Raw genomic sequence first — 18,787 nt, 5'->3', positions numbered from 1 at the left:
TTTTTGGTAACCATTAAGGGATTAAATGTCTATAGAGATTCTCAGTCACCCAGGTTACGGTTGTCCCAAGCAAAGGTGCTTTTTCAAGAGGTAAGTGGACTTTCTTCTGCAAATGACCAGCTGTCTGCAAGGAGTATAAATCCTTCCATTCCCCACCATCCAGTCAGAGCTGAAGAAGCTTCTTGGATGAGAAGCGAAACGTCTTCAAAAAAAAAAAAAAAAACAGAAAGTCCAGCTGCCTCTTGAAAGAAAGAAAGAAAGAAAAAACACTTTTGGGACAACCACGACCTGGATGACTGAGAATCTCCATAGACATTTAGCTACACACTACAGAACTGAAGAAGCTTCTTGGATCAGAAGCGAAACGTCTTCAGAGGAAAAAAAATAACCAGCAAGTCCAGTTGCCTCTTGCAAAAACCACCGTTGGGACAGTAAAGGATTAAATCGTGCAAACCCCCCCCCCCCCGAAAAAAAGCAACCATTTGAAGTCGAGCGTGCGCTTGATTGAAAGCATCGCCCGCAGCTGTTATCATAGTTAACAACCTAAACTTGGCTCCATCAGCTTTACCTCTAACGGCGAGATTCCGCAGCGCCTCTCTCGCCCCACCACTCTGTTCCCTGGGTCCTTCTAGCCGCCTTTTGTCTATGGAAAGCCCCATTTGCCCGGAAGGCGTCATTTCCAGCGGAACTTCCGGTTTCTGAGCGGAACTTCCGGTTTCTGAGCGGAACTTCCGGTCCCTGGGCTTTCTGCCCTCTGGCTTCAGAGTCCCCTGAGTGGGACTGGTTGAGGGAGGGCGTGTTTTTTTTTTCTCCTCCCTCGTCCCGGTGTTTCTGCCCCCATAGCCCGACCTATGGAGCCGCCTGAACAGTCGCGAGGTCACGGGTCCTACGGTGCCATGGACGGGATGGTTGGCAAGGTAGCTTTTGCCTTTCTCAATGCCGGGGGAAGCGAAGGATCGAACGTGTGGGGTTCTCCCGCCTGGTTCTTCCATCTCGGATTGGAGCAGTTGGAAGATAAGCTCTGCTGACCTTGAGGTTCTTGTGTCCCCCCCCCATTATAATGCTTGCTCTCAGTCGGATCCAGAATGTAACAGAGTTGGAAGGGACCTTGGAGGTCATCTAGTCCAACCTAGAGCCTTGGTGGCGCAGCAGACTAAAGTGCTGCTAAGTAGCACCAGCTGCCTGCAACTGGGGCCAAATTAATATATATATATATCCTTTTAATTGTTTTTTAATGTTTGTATTGTATGTTTTTATCTGGCTCTACACCGCCCTGAGTCTCTCGAGAGAAGGTGCGGTATATAAATTCAAAATAAAATGAAAAATAAATTACTGCGAGTTAAAATCTCCCCAGGCTCAAGGTTGACTCAGCCTTCCATCCTTCCGAGGTAGCTAAAATGAGGACCCGGATTGTGGGGGCCATAAACTGACTGTATAAAAAAAAGAACACCGCTTGGGGGGGGGGGCGAAAGCCCTACTAAGCAGGTATATACAAAAAAATATGCAGGCTATTGCTTAATGCATTGTAAGCCGCCCTCTGAGTCTCCAGAAAAGGGCGGCATATAAATCAAACCAATAAATAAATAAATAATAAATAAATAAATAAATAAATAATCCCCGTGTCACGCAGGAGACCTGTACTAGAGATTCGAACCGCTGACCTTTCTGATCGACAAGCTCAGTGTCTTAGCCACTGAGCCACCTAATGCGTGTATGTGTCTGTAGGAAGGAAGAACAGGTGGGATTTAGATTAGGAAGCAGCGCAATCCCAGCCTTCCCAGGTTTAGAGCAAGTAAGTCCCCAAAGGTGGTATTTTTAAAAGAGGCAGCTGGACTTTTTGGTTTTTTTCTTTTGAAGACGTTTCGCTTCTCATCCAAGCAGCTTCTTCAGCTCTGTAGTGTATACCTAAATGTCTATGGAGATTCTCAAGTCATCCAGGTCGTGGTTGCACCCAAAGGTGCTTTTTTCTTTTTTTTTTCAAGAGGCAACTGGACTTTCTGATTGTTTTTTTTTTTTTTTGAAGACGTTTCGCCTCTCATCCAAGCAGCTTCTTCAACTCTGACTGGATGGTGGGGAATGGAAGGATTTATACCCCTTGCAGACAGCTGGTCATTTGTAACTCTTTTAGAGAGTCATTGAGGCCACTTGGAGGTTTGTCTGTGTGCTCAGGATCACCTGAGTGTAAGTAACAGAGTTGGAAGGGACCTTGGAGGTCATTTAGTCCAACCCCCCTGCTCACACAGGAGACCTGTACTAGGGATTCGAACCGCTGAACTGCCGACCTTTCTGATCGACAAGCTCAGTGTCTTAGCCACTGAGCCACCTAGCCAGGTATTTCCTACCTAGTCAGGTATAGCCAGAGTGGTACAAATGGTTCTTGTAATCTACATGTTTTCTGGAAATCCGTTCCTACTCCTGCACCATTCAAGGGGTGTTCATCCTAAAATGTATAACTAAATGTCTATGGAGATTCTCAGTCATTCAGGTCATGGTTGTCCCAAAGGTGCTTTTTCCGGAAGCAAATGGGCTTTCTTGTTTTTTCTTCGAAGACGTTTCGCTTCTCGTCGAAGAAGCTTCTTCAGCTCTGACTGGATGGTGGGGAATGGAAGGATGCTGGCCATTTGCATTTGGCCTTTTAGTGAGTTGTTGTGGCCACTTGGGAGGTTTGTCTGTGTCCTCAGATTCACCTGAGTGATGCAAATGGGGGTGGAGCCTTCTTGGAAGTGTTGAAAGGACTGTGTTATAGATTGGACGTCGATGATATCATATCCCTCCCTGTTGTGGCCTGCACGGATTGTTGCTGATCCCGACGAGGAGGAGGCTGGTGTGGTGTCGCGCCAGCAGCCTGTGCAGCTGGCGCTCGAGTCAGACAGCGAGGGCTGAAGATGATGTGGTGCCAGAGGCAGGGATTCAGCCCGGGCCTTCAGAACCTCCAGAGGCTCCTTTGAGTGAAGAGGATGAAGTGGAGGAACCTCTTCTCAATGCCCGAGCACGCAGAGCTGCCAAAAGGCAGGAGTGGTTACTCAGGAAGAGGTCTCCTCGAGAGTAAGGCTTGGGGCTAATTGGCCACTCCCTTAGCCTATTTAAGTTCGCACACAGCTTGTAAAAAGCTGCAGGAAACAACGTGTGTTTGTCCATTCGTTCGCTGATCATTGAGTTTGGATTTTCTCTGCAAACCTGGCTTCTGGTCTTTCTGCCAACTCTAGTAAGACTCTATCTTATCTGTGGAATTTCTGGCAGGTTGTTAAGAACGTTTTATTAACAGCCTGCATTTGCAAAAAGACTGTGTTTTGAAGTAAACGTGAGTTTTGTTCGGAGTTTGTGTGTGCTACATTCTTTGGGATCCGTAGCTGGGCAGAACACTCCCCCTCTGTTGAGAGAGGGCCGTTCAATTTTGACATAGATGGCCTCTTTGAATCTTTCCATTCCCCATGTATCTGAAAGTATACATGGACCATAAAGGGTTATACGTACAAATCAAATGGTTTCTCTGGGGGATAGAATGATATCTATCATGAACATGGTTTTAAATTTTTAAAATTTTACATACGCTATTAAAATCATAGGAAAACATATTTCTTAGTGCTGATATTTATTACAGCTGAGATACTTAGAACTCTAATGCATAGTGTTCTGTTTTTGTTTTCTTTTTAATAAAAGCACAAGATAGATCATTCATATCAACTGACACCAGAAGAATTCAGAGTAAGCCGAGAATGTATTAAAGAGAGCTTCTTATACAGATGTAAGTAAAATGTTCCTTGCTTGTGCTTTAGTTGTTGAGCAATGTCCTTTCTTGCCACATAATAATTGATTTTATAAGTGATACAGTTTACATAGATGTACAATTCAGTTATGTTACTGGGTTATGCCTGTTGGTGAGGGGGCACTTCCATATAATACACAGATCGGTGATACGTTGGGCTTACAAAATCATCTTTCAAGAATGAGACAGTTACTCCAAGATGATGAAAAAAAATCAAATGCCAGTTATAAAATACCGTATTTTTCAGAGTGTAAGATGCACCGGAGTATAAGACACACCTTAGTTTTTGGGGAGGAAAATAAGAAAAATGCTGATTGGTGGGTGGATCGGCCTCCTGGAATACCCCCCATCAGCTGTTCCCAGAGGTGAATTTTAGCAACCGGTTCGTTGTTTGTGAGCTCTGTGCCTTGCTTTTTTTTTCTGCCTCTGAAAGCCTCTGAAACAGAGCTTCAGAAAAAAAACCTCTGAAGCTCTGCTTCTGAGGCTTTTTTTCTGAAACTTTGTTTCAGAGGCTTTTTTTCTGAAGCTTCCTTTCAGAGGCTTTTTTTTCTGAAGCTTCGTTTTTGAGGCTTTTTTTCTGAAGCTCTGTTTGGAGGCTTTTTTTCTGAAGCTCTGTTTGGAGGCTTTTTTTCTGAAGCTCTGTTTGGAGGCTTTTTTTCTGAAGCTTCGTTTCTGAGGCTTTTTTCAGCCTCTGAAACCTCCGTTTGAGAGGCTGGGCGGGGCTACATTCGGAGTATAAGACGCACCCGGATTTTCACCCTCTTTTTTGAGGGAAAAAGGTGTGTCTTATGCTCCGAAAAATACAGTATGTGTGGGTTCAGGGCTGTGTGAAAATATTTCTGTGTCCCACATTGTAATGTAGTATATGTGTCTTAGGATTTATGCAGCAGTGAAGGAGATGACTGCACATATTTTCATGTGAAACAGGATTCAGTTCCACTCTCCATTGTTGAAATACAGAGACTCCTGAGTTACTTCCTAACAGTGTGGACAATTAACCAGTGGAACAGCTTGCCTCCAGAAACTGTGGGCGCTCCACCATGGGAGGCTTTTAAGAAGAAACTAGACAGCCACTTTCCTGAAATAGTATAGGGCAGTGATGGCTAACCTTTTTGCCATCGCGTGCCAGGAGAGGGGGGGGGGCGGGGGAGGGTCACGCGCGCACGTGCCCACGCGCATGTGTGCGCAACCCCCTCCCCCTCCCCCCCCCGCTCCTGGCACATGATGGCCTGGTAGGCCCGTTTTTCTTTCTTACCTGGTTCCAGATCCTCTCTGTGTATCTGGGAACGGCGAAAACAGCCTTTCCCACTCCCTTGGAGGCCCTACGGAGGCTGAAAGGGCCCATTTCCCAACTCTCGGTGGGACAGGAAGTGACATTTTTTGCTGTCCCCAGCCTCCAGAACCTCTCTAGGAGTCTCTAGGAGTCTCTGGAGGCTGGGAACAGGAAAAAACGTCACTTCCTGTCCCACCGGGAGTGGGGAAATGGACCCTTTGAGCCTCCATAGGGCCTCCAAGGAAGTGGGAAAGGATGTTTTCGCCGTTCCCAGATACACAGAGAGGATCTGGAGCCAGGTAAGAAAAAAAAATGGGCTTCCCCCACCCCCAGGCCCTCCAGAGGCAGGAAACAGCCTGTTTCCCTACTTCTGGTGGGCCCAGAAGAACCGAAAATCAACTGGCCAGTGCGCGCATGCGCCCCAGAGCTGAGCTGGCGTGCCCACTAATATGGCTCCACGTGCCACCTGTGGCATGCGTGCCATAGGTTCGCCATTACGGGTATAGGGTGTCCTGCTTGACCTCCAAGATCCCTTCCAGATCTATTCTATTCTGTATATCTCCTATCCCACACTTTGTGCCAACACCTACATTATGCTGAGCCACAGACTCTCATTGATAGATTACTGTGACTGGATTCCCACAACATGAGAACCTGGATTAAGCCACATTATGGCTTAGCAAGTATATCAACCCAGTTTGTGGGTTGTATTTTTATTTCATCTTTTCTTCTAGAAGCTAAGAAGAAGGTAGACGTTTCCAGACGCTTAGATTTAACAACTAAGATTCGTACAGTAACTCTGTGAAATAATTTGATTGAGTGAGAAGTCATCTAATGGTCAGAGAAATATTTGTACTTGGGTTCCCTTGCTGTTGACTTGAAAGTTTTCTGATTTGCACTATCTGAAACATATTTACAGGTTTAGTGCTTGTTGCTCAGGATGTACTGAAATTTCACTTCCCCACAAATATTCATTTTCCTCCCCTCTTCTTAGGTTTGCCCTTCTCAACTTTTGCCATGGTGGTCACCCATATATTAGTTCGTAAAGGTATGTTCCGAATACCTTTGAATTTGAAAGTCTGCCATTTTTCATTTTTCCTTTGTATTATTTTGCCTTCATATACTGCTCTTGATTGTAGCGTTGTTTTATATAATATTCTTTTTTAAAAAAGCTGATGAATGAAATACTCTACTGTTATTGAACCAGTACCTCAGAAATAATAATAACAACAACAACAACGACAACGACAACAATAATAATAAAAATGAGACAGTGAAGATCTTGTGGGACTTTCGAATACAGACGGATTGTCATTTGGGACATAACACGCCAGATATCACAGTTGTGGAGGGCTGAAGCGTACAGTTTATTGATATCACTGTACCAGGAAACGTAAAGAGTCGAAGAAAAAGAACTGGAAAAAAAAAAATCACAAAATATTGTGACCTGGCCATCGAAACTACATGGCTATGGATGAAACGTGTGACAGTGATACCCATTGTCATCGGGGCACTTGGTACCATGTCCAAGAATTTTACAAAACACATTAAGAAATTGCAGTTTCCTGCAATAACACCAACGGAACTGCAAAAAACTGTGTTATTTGGAACATCGTACATCTTAAGCAGGTACTTGGTTGATACCTAGGACGAGGGTGGATTTGATTTAAATCGAGTTGATTTAAATCACAATTTAAATCCTGATTTAAATCACTAGTAAAAAGGCTTGATTTAAATCAACTCGATTTAAATCTTAATTTTTAAAGAGCAACTGTCATCTCTGCTACTCCTTTCACCCACTGTTGACTCACCGATAGTCCCAGTGTTGCAGAATATACAGCCTCATGCTACATAACTAAGCTCCATTTCATGCTGAATAAACTAAGTTATTTATGTATCTTAAATAGAAAACTATCTTACAATAGATTTTTACCCCAAAAGTTTTTTTATTAAAATAAATTCGATAAAAATCAAAAAAATCCAATTTAAATAAAAAAAATCTGATTTTTTTGATTTTTTTAAAAAAATCATTGATTTTTATCCACCCTGCCTAGGACGCTGGCAGCAACCCGTATCAACCATTAGCACCAGTCAATGGTATTTGTGATGCATTTTTAAATGATCAGTTGATTGAGTTTCATGTTTAATGAATAAAAGAGATAATAATAATTGATTTAATCTTCAATTCAGTTCATAGTCTAGAACTGGTAAAAACAGTTAAAAGTCCTAACCAAGCTCCTAAGAGGTGTTAAAGTAGTGTCTGAATAATAGGCAGTTCCGAGTAAGGTGTATTTTTGCAAAGTCAGGATACTCAGGTCTAATAAGTTCAAAATTTCCATGTATCTAGGCAGCCCTTTGGGTATTGCTCCAAGGGTTCCTATTATTATTGGTGCAACCATTGATTTCTTCCTCCACAATCACTCAACTTCAGTTTGCAGATCGCGATATTTTGTTTTTTTTTCCAGCTGTTTTTGTTGTTGTTATTATTTCCTTTATTCATTAAACATGAAACTCAGTCAACTGAACATTCAAAAATGCATCACAAATACCATTGACTGGTGCTAATGGTTGATACGGGTTGCTGCCAGTGTCCTAGTTATCAACCAAGTACCTGCTTAAGATGTACGATGTTCCAAGTAGCGCAGTTTTTTGCAGTTCCACTGGTGTTATTGCAGGAAGCTGCAATTTATTGATGTATCTTATAAAATTCTTGGACATGGTACCAAGTGCCCCGATGACAATGAGTTGTTATTATTATTATTACCACCTTGCAATCTATATATCTTAACTCAGTGGTTCTCCACCTGTTGTCTGCAGATCTCTGGACTAATTTCATCATGGGGTCCACGAAGGATTGAAGACATTTTGTGATTTAAACTTTGAGTTAAGCCTTGGGGGTCTGTGGCCCCAAAATGTGTTGTAAATCAGAGGTCCAGGCTTTTGCTCTGTTCCAAGATGTCTCTCCCGCTTTCGTAGAGAGCTTTATTTTTATACACTTTTTCACACGCAGATAAAAGACAGGACAGTAACAGTGTTCTAATTTGTAGAAATAATTCACCCCCCCCCCCTCAAGATGCCGTCCTCTCTAGGTAAAATGAGATAATCCAGATCAGAGCCAAAAATGAGATCATAAAAGCAGGAAAGACCCACAGTGCATGAGCTAAAGCAGTGTGTTGCTCGAAGCTTGGCACCGTGACCTTTGATCTACCTCTACAAAAATGTATTTAAAGGCAATCTGTGATGAAAAAAAGGTTGAGAACCGCTGTCTTAACTAATATATGATGTTTAGAAATTCTGGGGGGAAAAATCCATTCCTAGGTTGACATATTATGCAAATCTTTAATGATGACTTTTTAAAATTATATGTCTAATTGGGGGGGGAATGAACCTAAATGATATAAACATGCTGAAAGTGAAATAATTGCCTGGTTATTTTTTTACAAACCAGTTTTGTATCGTAACTTTCCTTTTTTTTCCCCCTCTTAATGTTGATTATCAGGAACCCTTACATCTCATCCAAAGTTCGGTGCTATACCAAAAATGGCATGTGAGTTTTCATTCATATCAGACTTCCATTGTACCTAATGGCTCAGAGTTGAGGGTGAGGATTCTCGTTCTTATTTAACAAGAGAAAATATTATGCACCTTTTAACAAATGCTATAAGAAATGTGGCACGAGAAGCAGGTCAACGTAATAGGACAATAGTATCAAGATTCAAAATTTAGATGCCGGTGGCCTGTGCAAACACTGCCTATTTAGTAGGGTCTCCAAGGCTGTTTTGCTCATTGATCCCTCCGTTAAGTTTCAGATTGTTCATCAACCCTTAAACATTTAGTATATGAAAATAATTTAATAAATAGTAGATGAACTAATAGTACTATTACTAATAATATCAACCCCTTGATACAGTAGTATTGGGGGTCAACATAGAACAGAACAGAACAAAACAGAACTTTCTATTGGCCAAGTGTGATTGGACACACAAGGAATTTGTCTTGGTGCATACGCTCTCTATATAATCCTGTTCTATAGCAATGATATAAAATGACACATGTACAAATGCCACCATTTTGGCTTGCATTCCAACTGTTGACATAAATGCTCAATTTTCAGTATTTGTGTGGCTAAAGTTGTCAGGCATGTCATCATTTACACCCCTGAAAAAGACATCTCTGTCACTATCTGAGACTATATGCCAAGTAAAGTAAGGTAGGTAGATAGAATTAGTCCTCGACTTATGACCACAATGGAGCTGAAAATTTCTGTCGTTAAGTGAGACATTTGTTAAGTGAATTTCGCCCCATTTTTTATCACCTTTCTTGTCACAGTTGTTAAGTGAATCACTGCAGCGGGTAAGTTAGTAACCCAGTTGTTAAGTGAATCTGGCTTCCACCATTGACTTTGCTTGTCAGAAGGTCTGAAAAAGTGATCACATGACCATGGGACACAGCAACAGTCATAAATATGAACCCGTTGCCAAGCATCTGAATTTTGGAGGCTGCAAAAGTTGTAACTCTGAAAAAAATGGATCATAAGATGCTTTTTGCAGTGCTGTTGTAACTTTGAATGAATGAACCGTTGTAAGTCGAGGACTACAGACAGATGGATGGATGGACAGACAGAAGATAGATAGATAGATGATAGAAAGACGGATGGATGGATGGATGGACGGATGATGGATGGATGGATGGAAGATAGATAGATAGATAGATAGATAGATAGATAGATAGATAGATAGATGATAGATAGACGGATGGATGGATGGATGATGGATGGATGGACGGATGATAGATAGACGGATGGATGGACGGATGATGGATGGATGATAGATAGATAGATGATAGATAGATGATGGATGGATGGACGGATGATGGATGGATGGACAGATGATAGATGATGGATGGATGGATGGATGGATGACGGATGGATGGATGATAGATGGATGGATGGATGGACGGATGATAGATTGATAGATAGATAGATAGATAGATAGATAGATAGATGATGAACAGAATAGAAATACAAATAGGAAAAGTAGGAAAGCTATAATATAACCCTGTCCATGTAGACTTGTCTATATACCTAAACTATAGCAAGGATTTTGGCTTTAGACTTGCAAGAGTGATCTTATCAGGAGTTTATCACCACCTTGTTGAAAAAGAGAGAGAAAATACTGTTTGCTTAGAAAATTTATAAGTTCTGTGTGCGTTGTCATCAAGAAATGGAGGGGAAATGCTTCGAAAATTAAAAGTGTGTTTTAAGGAAGAGATTGTTTTTCCGTGTATGACCTTTCACGGATTCCATTTTAACTGTGTTGTTTTGTTTAAAATGTCATTTTGTCAAACATCTTAAAGAGTATTTGCCTTCCTTTGTAAACAAGTTGCAGGAATCTGTGGATGGTTTGCTGGTAAGATATCGTACATAAATGTATGCAAAGAGAAGTTTATGAACCTAAAGGATTCACCCCTGGGAGAAATGTTGAAGAATGAATCACGGTAAGAATTTTTATTTAGATTTTCATTTCTAGAAAGAAAACCTGTTTTAAAATAACAAGGTCACTGCATACTGCTGTTTACTTTTCCCATTACAATAATGCCGGCCATGTCTTCAGAAAAACGAGTATAGTCTACATACGAGTGGTATCAGCTTGAATTCCAAGACCTTTTAAAAATATTAAATTGTCAGTTTCTTTTAGACTGGGACAGCATCAGCTTGGTGATAATACTGATTGTGTTTGTTTACATTTGCCTTAGAATCAGAAAAGAAGGTTGTTAAGGATACTGGTGTTGTGTTACCAACCAGCAGAGTAAATGCACAAGGAAACGTTGCTGAGAGCAATGAATAAGAGATATGCAAACTGGTTTATCAAAAGCTTACTTTATAGTAGAAAAACAGTCTCATAGTCCTTAAACAAATTCCAAGTCTTTGCCAGTTAAATCAGTCCAGTGATACAAAGAATCTTCTTACCACACAAACAGTAGTTGGTTAGAATAACAAACTCACTCTGGTTCACAAACCATGATGGTAGCAGATCCATCCAACGATGATAGCACAATGGATAGCAACTCCTCACACAATGGTAGCATATCATCAAACTGAATACGTTACAGTACCTTACTTAAATACATTCACAACCAGTGATTATCTAATTACAGCATGACTCAGCATTACAATGAATCAGCAAGAAAACTTTAAAGTCACACAATACATATTCATATTAAAGTTACAGTACACATATATTGCCTGGACAACTTGTTAGGCTCAAACCATATCCTAACATAGGTTATGAAGGTTATTTAAAAATATAGACAAATGGAAACATTGGACATTTATTCAAGTTTTTGATGAAAAGGTAGTCTTGCTTGAAAGAGAAGATAGGATAGGATAGGATAGGATAGGATAGAATAGAATAGAATAGAATAGAATAGAATAGCAGAGTTGGAAGGGACTTTGGAGGTCTTCTAGTCCAACCCCCTGCCCAGGCAGGAAACCCTGCACCACTTCAGACAAATGGTTATCCAACATCTTAAAAACTTTCAGTGTTGGAACATTCACAACTTCTGCAGGCAAGTCGTTCCATTTCCCCTCCACCTCCACCCAGCTTTCTTTTAATAATAGTATAAAAATGAAATGAAAACTTCAACACTGAAATTGGCTCTATTAACTTTCCTTCCCATTTCCATATCTGTTAAAGTTCCTCCTGAGTCAGGTATCTTCTTTCCTTTCTCCTTCCTTCCTTCCTTCCTTCCTTCCTTCCTTCCTTCCTTCCTTCCTTCCTTCCTTTCTTCCTTCCTTCCTCCCTTTCTTCCTTCCTTCCTCCCTCCCTCCCTCCCTCCCTAAAATGTGTGGTCTGGAAGGCACAGCTGGCTGGGAAATTCTGGGAACGGAAGCTGTTGCCCAGTTTGAGAAGCCGTGATTTAAATAGTTGTCTTTATTGTTACAAACGTCCATTGGTGTTGTTTTGAAGAAGAGGTTCCAACGAGTACACAGGTAGCCCTCGACTTACGACCACAATGGAGCCCAATATTTCTGTTGTTAAGTGAGACGTTGGTTAAGTGAGTTGTGCCCCGTTTTTACGACCTTTGATGCCACCGTTGTTAAATGAATCGGTTTAGTTGATAAAAGTTAGCAAGCCGCTTATTAACTGCATCTGGCCTTCCCGTTGACTTTCCCTGTGAGAAGGTCGCGAAAGGGTTCCCACACACGTTCCCTGGGACACAGCAACGCTCACAAACCTGAATCGGTTGCCACACTTAACGAATGTTGATCCCCTGATCGTGGGCAAGCTGCCAAGACTATCGCTGAAAAACAGCCATAAGTCACATTTTTCAGCGTCGTTTTAACTTTCAACGGTCGCTAAATGAACTGTTGTAAGTCAAGGACTACCTCTACATATAACACCAGCTAAGAACTTGCAATCTCTCTCTCTCTCTCCCCAGATCCGGAAGCCAGCGCTCTGAATTTTCAAGAGAGTCCTCCTTTCCTGAAAGGGCTCCAGCCCCGGAGACAGCACCAAGACCGAGATCCCACGGAGCAGTCCCGTTTAGCTCTTCCATGAATGAATCTACTCCGACCGGAATTACAGACGGTGCCCCTCAAGGTAGACTGCTGCAGTCATTTGAATACTCAAGCCCTCTTTAGGTTATTTAGATGTGACGTATCAGTGCATGTAAGTAGCAGCACTAAAGCGGTGTACAGGTAGCCCTTAACTTACAACAGTCCGTTTAATGACCGTTCGAAGTTGCAGCGGCACTGAAAAAAGGGACTTATGACTATTTTTCACACTTAGGATCATTGCAGCATCCCCATGGTCAGGGGATCAAAAATTCAGACGCTTGGCAACTAACCCATACTTATGACGGTTGCAAAGTCCCGGGGTCACGTCATCCCCTTTTGCGACCTTCTGACAAGCCAAGTCAAAGGGGGAAGCCAGACTCACTTAACAACCGTGTTGCTAATTTAACAACGGAGGCAAGAAAGGTCGTAAAACGGGGGCACTTGCCTGTCTCACTTAGCAACAGAAATTTTGGGCTCCGTTCTGGTCATAAGTCGAGGACCATCTGTGGGGCGCCAATAAATATGCTTTCTGTATGTATAAAAAGTGGCCAATCGTTAAATCGTTCCTCTTCTTGCCAATTCCACCCATGAGATTTCATCAGTGAGCTTTGGATTTTCCTCCATGACTGATGAGAGAGTTGGCATGTATGTGGGCGAAGTTTCCTGACCTCAGAAATTCTGGGAGTTGATGTTCTCATATCTTAAATTTCCTAAGGTTGACCATTCATACGCCCTCTTTGAATTTTGGTACTCTGAAAATCAGTCCACATCGAAATACCCAGTGCATATGAAATACCGTATTTTTCGGAGTATAAGACACACTTTTTCTCCTCCCTAAAAGAGGGTGGAAATGTTGGGGCGTCTTATACACCGAATACAGCCATTGTTGGCCTTCTATATCCCCGCCCCACACGTCCGTTTTCACTAAAAACTGGCCCGTTTTTTGCAAAAACGGGGCCTGCAGAGGGTTTGGGAGGCCTGCAGAGTGCTCCTGGGGCCTGGGGAGGGCAAAAACACAATGTGAGGGGGGTTTGAGAGGCTAAAAACTGGCCCATTTTTTGCCAAAATGGAGGCATTTTTGCCCTCCCCAGGCCCCAGGAGCACATTGCAGGGCCCTAGGAGTACATGTGCAGGCCTCGTTTTGGTGAAAAATGGGCCTATTTTTCCCAAAAACGAAACACACAGAAGGTTTGGGAGGCCTGCAGAGTGCTCCTGGGGCCTGGGGAGGGGGTTTGAGAGGCTAAAAACGGACCCATTTTTCACCAAAATGGGGGCATTTTTGCCCTCTCCAGGCCCCAGGAGCACTGGGTGGCCCTTTAGTTCATTGTTAAGTGCAATTATAGCTCTGGGATAAATCTTGGTGCATCTTATACTCAGGGGCATCTTATAGTCCGAAAAATATGGTATACTGAAAAATTTAAATCACACATAAGAGTTCAATCATTTGAATTTACACCAACTATCATTCCAATACTATCTCTTTAAATTTCCCCCAAAGTCAAAAAAACTCGTGCGGAAATCATAAAGGCTGCTAAAATAAATATATTGTGCAACCTAACACCTGCTATCAGTGTACAGCAAGACCCTATTAAATTTATTTGATGGAGCGGGGGATGGGGTGTTTTTTTCTTCTTCACTTTAAGAACCTGCGTCTATGGAACAAGCTCCTAAAAGGACAAGAGTCACGTATGAAGAACTCAGAAACAGAAACCGAGAAGGACATGAGGCTGGAACAATGCCGAGATCCGAAATCCGAACAAGCCCGTTCCCAATAAAGGAGAAAGGTAAATATTCAGTGGGGAGCGTATTTGGAAAGTGGAAACTTTTAGTGAATTGGAGGGGAAAAAAATACCGTGTTTCCCCGAAAATAAGACCGGGTCTTATTTTCTTTCGCGTCCCAAAATAAGCACTAGGGCTTATTTTCAGGGGTGCCTTATCCACACACACCCCATGTAAGGGAGGCCCACTTCTGTTTGCTCACGGTGGGGCAGGAGGCGAGGCAGCATGCCAGCACCACTGTCATGAGGCGGGGGGGGATGGAGCTGCCCCCATGCACCCCGCACCGATTTACCTCAGGGCCGGCGCAGCCAAGCCATCTGTACCCCGACACTTTCCTCGCTTTGTGGCCAGGGCACCAGCACTTCACTCAGCCTCCTGCTCCATTGTGGTCATGAGCAAATAGAAGAAGTGGACTGGTGGCCACGTGGGCTCCTGCTCCACAGGGTTGTTGGTGCTGCCGCTGCGAGGCAGGTGTCGGGGCATGGATGGCTTGGCTGTGGGGGGCCCTGAGGTTAAGCTAGTGTGGGGCACATGGGGGCAGCTCCACCACCATCCCACCTCGCCTTGTGGCCACAGCACCACGAGCAACCAGACGGAATGGGCGGGCAGCCAGCTGTGCAGGCTCTTAGGTTTTGGGGATAGGGCTTATATTAGGCCCACAGGTAAAAATATGCTAGGTCTTATTTTCAGGCTAGGTCTTATTTTCAGGGAAACAGGGTAGGTAAAATGAGCAAAGGAGGAATAACTAGATGTTCAACCCACCAAAAAATTACAAATCTTTCTGAGATGAAGGCTTTAGAGATTAATTAATAAGAGCCTTGGTAGTACAGGGGTTTAAGGCACCCTGTTATTAAGCTGGTTATTAAAGACCAGCTGCCTGCAATTACTGCAGGGTTCGAATCTCTCCAAGGCTCAAGGTCGACTCAGCCTTCCATCCTTTCTAAGGTAGGTGAAATGAGGACCCAGTTTGTGGGGGCAATAAGCTGACTTTGTATAAATATACAAAAGGATGAAGGCTGTTGCTTAACGCATTGTAAGCCGCCCTGAGTCTTCGGAGAAGGGCGGCATATAAATCAAATTAAAAAAAAAATGCCACTCACTCGGGCTAAGAAAGGAGGAAAAAGGGGGTTTTCTGAAGAAAATAAGGAAGGTTAAAAAGATGGATCAACCGGTAAAAGGAAAATATTCTCCTCTGTTTTAGGAGAAAAAAAAAATCATTTTGCTATCTGCCAGTGATCTTTTTCTTTCAATTCTATATTTGAAATCAACTTTTAAAGAAAAATGTATGAATGCAAAGACTCGTTTCGTTTTGTTCTGTTTATCGTTTTGCTGGAAGGAAACTGAACTTGAGACAGCTTTTTTTCATTAGATACGACACTTTATAAAGAAATTATAAAGAAATGAACCAGATAAGCTAGTAAATTTATCCCTGCTTAAAAGAAAATTTGATTGATGGGAGGAAAGGTAGAAATTGCGTATCTTCTGCCTTTTTATACATACTTTAAGGCAGGGGTGTCAAAGGGGCGGCCAACGGGCCGGATCCGTCACACGAAAGTCATGCCCACCCCACCTCTGCAAAGGGGGAAAAATGTCACACTACGTCACGTGACGGCAATGGGACACCCGTGTTTTAAGGCATTATTCTTTCATTCAGGAAAAAGCTACTATGAAACAAGATGGAGGGAGGAAAGTATTAGTGAACTGATGGAGCAGTACCTTTTGTAGAATATTCCTTTGACTTAATGGCAATCACCATCATCATCTTTGTTTAACGACTCCCATAATCCCTTTTGGGGTGGAGTCTGGGCGACTGAATGGAGCGCTAGCAGAGTGTTTTAATGGCCGGATGCCCTTCCTATCGCCAATGCAGAGTTTTGTTCAGCAGGTATATTCCCAGTGTGCCCAGAGAGAAATATCTGCCTGTATCTAGGATCGAACTCACAGCCTCCTGATTGTGAGGCGAGAGCTCCACCACTAGGCCACCGCACCACTCCCTTTAACTTAATGGCAATGTTTTACCAAATTTAACCAGTCAGATACATAGGTAACATCTAGAGAAGCCAGCACAACAGATTTATAGCATCAGATTCTGATACTCAGCCCAGCAATTCGCACCTCTCAAATATGACACAACAGAGTTAGTCCTCACTCTACCAATGGCAACTAAGACCTGGAACACCATTGCTAAGTGAGGTAGTCATAAAGTGAAAAATCACGTGACTCTGCCCAGCTTAAGATAGCGATGTGTTAGTTCCAGCTCTGGTTATTAAGCGAGTCACCCACGGCCATTAAGCACAATGTCACGTGGCCACAGCCTGTAACTTCCTGCAGGCTTCCCATTTACTTCGTTGAAAGCTGGCGGTGGAGTTCGCAAATTGTAATCACGCGACTGCGGGATACCGCAACAGTCGTACATGCATTCTGGTTGTCAAGTGCCCAAAGCACAATTATGTGATCTGAGGGACACAATGACAGCTACAACTTTAAGAACTCTCATTATTTAGCCGTGTTGTAGCCTCAGACCATTTGTAAACAAGTAGTTATCGGTAGTAAGTGAGGGTACTTGCAGTGATGCTTTAAACCAGGGATCACACTTGATTTCATTGAGGGCCACATCAGGGTTGTGTTTGACCTCAGAGGGCCGGGGTGGGCGTGGCCAGCTCGACGTCACTCATGTCGGGCGCTTGTGGTCCGAGTGCTCTGCTAGTGAGAAGGGGCTCCCGAGCTCCGTTTGCGGCTGCGACGGCCTCCTGCAACTCTCTTCCAGCGAAAACAGAGCTCGGGAGTGCCGCACACGGCCATCGCAGGCTCTGTTTCTGGCTGCGACAGCCTCCTACAACCCCCTGCCAACAAAAACAGAGCTCCGTTTTCTCTGGCAGAGGCACCGCGGTGCCAGTCCTTTGCTGTTTCCAGGGTGGCAGATCTAAGCAGCCTGCAGGCTGGATCCGGCCCCTGGGCCATGAGTTTGACACCTCTGCTTTAAACCTAGTGAAAGCAATGGCTATACAGTAGAGCCATACAATAGCATTGGCATGTTGGCCAATAGTGTTGAGTGTTAGATCCCAGGTTCTTACATTTGTTGGTCAAGTGGGAGACAAGCTTTAGATCTTATGTACATGGCTCTCTTCTTTCTTTCTTTTTTCCTCCCTCTTTTTAGCTAAGTTAAATAAGTATGGAGATGTTTGGGAAGAGTGAAAATTTTGAACTTCCTCAAGACCTTCCTCTTTGCTTCATTATTTCAGCTTAATCAGTGTTGGTCAAACAGCTGAATGTTCTACTGCAAAATGGAAATGTAATACAATTGCAATAAAGATAATTTGTTCTCCGTTTTCATTCATTTTTTCCCCCCAGAAAGACTTTGTTCCACGAAAGAGTTGTGTGTAAATGGAGAGTGTCTTTTGCTTTGGACCCAGAACAGAAGTTCTGATGAATAGAATAGAATAGAATTCTTCATTGGCTAAGTGTGATTGGAACACAAGGAACTTGTCTTGGTGCATACGCTCTCAGTGTACGTAAAAAGACAAGATACATTCGTCAAGAATCATAAGGTACAACACTTAATGATAGTCATAGGGAACAAATAAGCAATCAAATCATATTAGGAAACAGTCAATATAAATCGTAAGATACAAGCAACAAGGTTACACAGTCATAAGTGGAAGGAGATAGGAACGATGAGAAGATTAATAGTAGTGCAGACTTAGTAAATAGTTTGACAGTGTTGAGGGAATTAGTTGTTTAGCAGAGTGATGTCGTTCGGGGGGAAAAAACCGTCCTTGTGTCTAGTTGTTCTGGTGTGCAGTGCTCTATAGCGTCGTTTTGAGGGTAGGAGTTGAAGCAGTTTATGTCCAGGATGCGAGGGGTCTGTAAATATTTTCACAGCCCTCTTTTTGACTCGTGGGGTATACAGGTCCTCAATGGAAGGCAGGTTGGTAGCAATTGTTTTTTTCTCCAGTTCTGATTATCCTCTGAAGTCTGTATCTGTCTTGGGTTGCAGAACCAAACCAGACAAGTTATGGAGGTGCAGATGACAGACTCAGCTGAACTGGTCTAGAGTGATGGCTGTTAGGCAAAAAAAAAAAAAAAATCTGGAATGTTTTTGTTGCTCCAGTTTTCAGTGAAAGCAAAACATACAGAAAGCCAGGAATAATTTTACCTGTTGCCTTCTCCCGTCTTTCCAATATGGCCTGTACTGTATCTCCAGTCAGTGTTTCTCAATATTGGCAACTTTTTAAGATGTGTGCAATTCAACTCCCAGATTCCCCCCAGCCATCATGCTCTCCCAGTTTATTTATTTATTTATTTATTTATTTATTTATTATATTTCTATACCGCCTTTCTCCCGTAGGACTCAAGGCGGTGTACAGTCAAGAAAAATACAGACACACAAACATCATAAAATTGCTAAGTT

General features: G+C 42.8%; 1 protein-coding gene across 1 annotated transcript; it reads left to right on the top strand.

Annotated features, from left to right (window-relative positions):
• Nucleotides 1-737: 737 nt before the first annotated feature.
• Nucleotides 738-17,709, top strand: LOC139320131 (OCIA domain-containing protein 1-like). Its single transcript, XM_070948302.1, has 8 exons — nucleotides 738-917; nucleotides 3,661-3,745; nucleotides 6,034-6,087; nucleotides 8,539-8,586; nucleotides 10,421-10,535; nucleotides 12,480-12,640; nucleotides 14,241-14,381; nucleotides 17,534-17,709. Exons 1-8 carry the CDS (start codon nucleotides 852-854, stop codon nucleotides 17,569-17,571), a joined length of 708 nt encoding a protein of 235 aa, XP_070804403.1. The 5' UTR covers nucleotides 738-851; the 3' UTR covers nucleotides 17,572-17,709.
• Nucleotides 17,710-18,787: the final 1,078 nt, after the last annotated feature.

Source organism: Pituophis catenifer, unplaced genomic scaffold (assembly GCF_029215685.1).
Source record: "Pituophis catenifer annectens isolate HBS135680 unplaced genomic scaffold, rPitCat1.0.hap2 SCAF_8, whole genome shotgun sequence".
NCBI lineage: Eukaryota > Metazoa > Chordata > Lepidosauria > Squamata > Colubridae > Pituophis > Pituophis catenifer.
Note: the sequence above shows the minus strand (reverse complement) of the source record. Positions and strands in the feature narration are given on the sequence as shown.